Source organism: Hipposideros armiger, unplaced genomic scaffold (assembly GCF_001890085.2).
Source record: "Hipposideros armiger isolate ML-2016 unplaced genomic scaffold, ASM189008v1 scaffold_454, whole genome shotgun sequence".
NCBI classification, from domain to species: domain Eukaryota; kingdom Metazoa; phylum Chordata; class Mammalia; order Chiroptera; family Hipposideridae; genus Hipposideros; species Hipposideros armiger.
The window spans coordinates 1601017-1604293 of NW_017731804.1; the positions used below are offsets into that span (position 1 = coordinate 1601017).

At 47.8% G+C, this 3277-nt stretch overlaps 1 protein-coding gene across 1 annotated transcript in view; it reads right to left on the minus strand.

Annotated features, from left to right (window-relative positions):
* SIPA1L2 (signal induced proliferation associated 1 like 2) overlaps positions 1–3277 on the minus strand; it is a 94586-nt gene that overhangs the window by 89149 nt on the left and 2160 nt on the right. The window contains exon 2 of the mRNA XM_019665836.1: positions 618–751. Coding sequence (XP_019521381.1) covers positions 618–751 — 134 coding nt within the window. The remainder of the gene's footprint in view (positions 1–617; positions 752–3277) is intronic.

The window sequence follows — 3277 nt, forward strand, 5'->3', positions numbered from 1 at the left end:
GGAGGGCAGTGTCACTGGCCCTCATATGTGGGATCCGAACCGGGGCCCTCTGGCATCCCAAGCCAGTTCTTAACCATCGCGCCACTCGGCCGGCCCCAGATCTATTCTTTACATAAATCAGCATCTCTACCTACGTGGCTACCCATAAGTGCCATTTTTGTATAACAATCTCTTTGCTCAAACAAGACAAGCAAGGAACCACCCTGAGTCCCCCATGTAATGAAATGTGGGTGACAGCACTACCACACTGGAAAAAGCACCAGACAAACAGTCACCTACTGTGGCCACCTGATCGTCTGCTTTAGATTTTAAAGTCGTTTTTCAATTCAGACATGAATTATAGAGTTCATGTTTGTCCACTCTGTCTTGCCCCAAAAACCCTGCCTTCTTATCATCTTATCCTTTCTGTCACGTAGGCTGGCAGTCGCATCACTGCCACTTAATATCCACGACAGGCTTTCAAATTTCTTATTTGGAATAAAAAGGTATAAGTTCAATTATCTTGCATGCTGTAATAATTAACATTAAAACATAAATGCAATACTTCTGTGAGACAGCCTAAAGCATTGCATCCAAGGCTGCAGCTGGGACAGTCACAGCACGAGGCAGCCCGTTACCTCGCTCGTCCGGAACGCCACTCGGTAGTTGAACTGCGACCCTTCTTTCTCCTTGGTGTCTTCCACCTTCTCCCTCCGGATGCTGACGGCCACGGGGCCCAGGTTCTCGTCGATCCCAAAGTAGTTCTGGTGCTCTGCGGCAGAAGAGAGAGGAGGTGTCAGTGGGAAGGGACAGAGCAGGATGGTCTGTGTGGGCTGGAGTGTCATCTGAGGAAACCCCGCAGGGCTCTGGGCACACGATGCCCCCAAATGTGTTTGATCACATTTTGGGAGGGGGGGTGGGTTCCAAAACAGGAGTACTTTTACACCTCATGTCTATCACTCCCTCGTCTTCTGCTTTTCAGCAGTTCATGAGCAGCAGCACTGGCCCTCTCCTGGAGAGATTTTGGTGTTATGTGAACAGCATCTTTGGAGAGAGTGCTGTCATCTTAGAAACTTGTCAAGACAGGACCCTGGCTATGTAAAGAACCATCACGCAACAGGTTTCCTCCAGCTGGACAGTCACCTTCTCTGACTGAGTGAGGGAGTGACCTAACTAGCTACTCAGGCTAGCCAGCATACTGGCGACCAGTGGGGTGGCAAAGGTCACCCTTTTATTATGATGTCATAAAAGCACCTACTAGTCCAAAGAAAATTTTAGCAAAGACAGAAAATACAAAAATGGTAACTAAGTTGCTGAGGTCAAATTATATATTCAAATACAATAACTTAGTTTACCATCTTATCAACGAATCATTTCTTTCACATAAAATTGCTGGTCCTGGAGGGATGTAAACTCACGCAGTCTCACTGTAGAAAGGGACCTTTGAGGCCCTCCCGCCCATTGAGCACAGGGTCCCGAGGACACTCTTCCTAAGACATGGCCATAAGCCTCCTGCTCATTCAACAGCTACGTGCCAGGCACTGTTTCCGGAGTGTGTCTTTTCTAGACACAGTCTAGAAAGAATCCCACTCGTGTAGCTAGTGGTCTAGTCTGAACTCTGCCAACAATGAGGCGGGGAGCTCACAACTGTGTGACAATCACGTCCGCACGGTGGCCGGAGGCCTCCTGTGAGCAAGCTTTGCTAAAGAACACAACCGAACTTTTTAAGTGTTATCTTCCGAAAGGATAAACGCAACACCACTCAGTTGTGGTCTGACCCATGCCAAACACAGGATGCAGTTGCCCAAATGTGTGCTCACGCAACTGATCTATCTTAGCAGCCATCACACAGGGAGAGTGGGAAGCGAAGCTGGGTTGTTAGTCATTCATTTCTTAATGGACACCTGCGGGTCAGCCCTCCCAGGTGCACAGTTATAAAATCGAGTTATGTCACCCTCCACACAAAATCACACTGGCTCCTTTTGAGTAGCACCCAATTGGTACGGGCCAATCTTTCCTGACTCGTAGTTAAGAAGACAAATAATATAGCAAACATTTATAAGCTTGAAGGAAAACCAGAAATATTCCAAAGGCTTTGAGTTGTGTGAACATTTCCTGCCAGAGTAATTTCTGAAGAAATAAGAAATATCACTCAGAAAGTAGATAACAGGGTGAATTCAACAGAAGGAAACGGCACCCGCGTCCCTCCACGTGACGTTACCCAAAGCCACCAGCAAGCACTGGCCAGGTCTCGAAAGGCACATCGTTCACTTCTTTACTTGTGGCCACCAAATGAGATTCATATTGACAGTATTTCTCTGCAGAGCCAGTAGGGGCTAAAAGCAGCAAGTCAACTGTTTTTTACTGAAAGGTGAAGGTCTGAGTACAACCCCGACTTATACAATAGGAAACCGCCTTCATTTTTTCATGGGTAACAACCCGGCCAAGAGAGTGCCCCCCCAACCCCGCAAAGACTTTTAAGTTTTCTTTCCTATAGAAATGTTAAGTATAGAAATGTTAAGTCTCCTCCCTAGTTTCTTAGCCCCTGGCTTTGATTACTCTTCTCATCAGTCTGTGAATCCTAGGCTAAAGATTGCTCCTAGCCTGAATCCTAGAATTCTCCTATTCTCCCCCCTTCCCCCCTGTGATCCCCCCCACACTTCTTGATTGCTTTGTAAATCAGTTTCTGAATCCTAAACAATAGAAGTCTCCCACCCCTGCTTCAGATAACTACTTGAAAGCCTGTGACTTCCTAACATCCCCCAGGCCAGTACACTGAATGCCAAACCCATTCTGGGCCCAGACAACTGCCGCCACCTGAGTAACAGGCTGAATGGCCACAGGCTTCATGAGAGCTAACAGATTTATCAATTAAAATCTATTTCTCCTCATTCAGGGACATTGGGGATACAGAGGATACCCCAACAGGACTGCCAGTCACAACCAAAGACGCCAACACGGTCTTCCAGGCGGAGCTCGAGACCCCTTCCTCTCATCTGAGATCAGCTAGGGCAAGAGTTCCGTGAATCCCCCAATAGGCAGGGACAGCTCTACGCCCCTGCCCAGCAGGAAGCAGACACAGAAGAAAAGACCTCCTGTCCCTCAGCTTCCCATAGAGATTTTATGGGGATCGCCTCTCTCAAGGGGAAGGCTAGGTAGGCAGACAGAGGCAGACATCGGGTCTCTGCATTCCTGCACGTCCCACAGAATGTGACCTCCCGGTGACCTCCCCTCTCCACCCAAAACTTCTTTTCATTGTAACTATCTACCCCTAAAACAAATGGGTACAACTAGATCA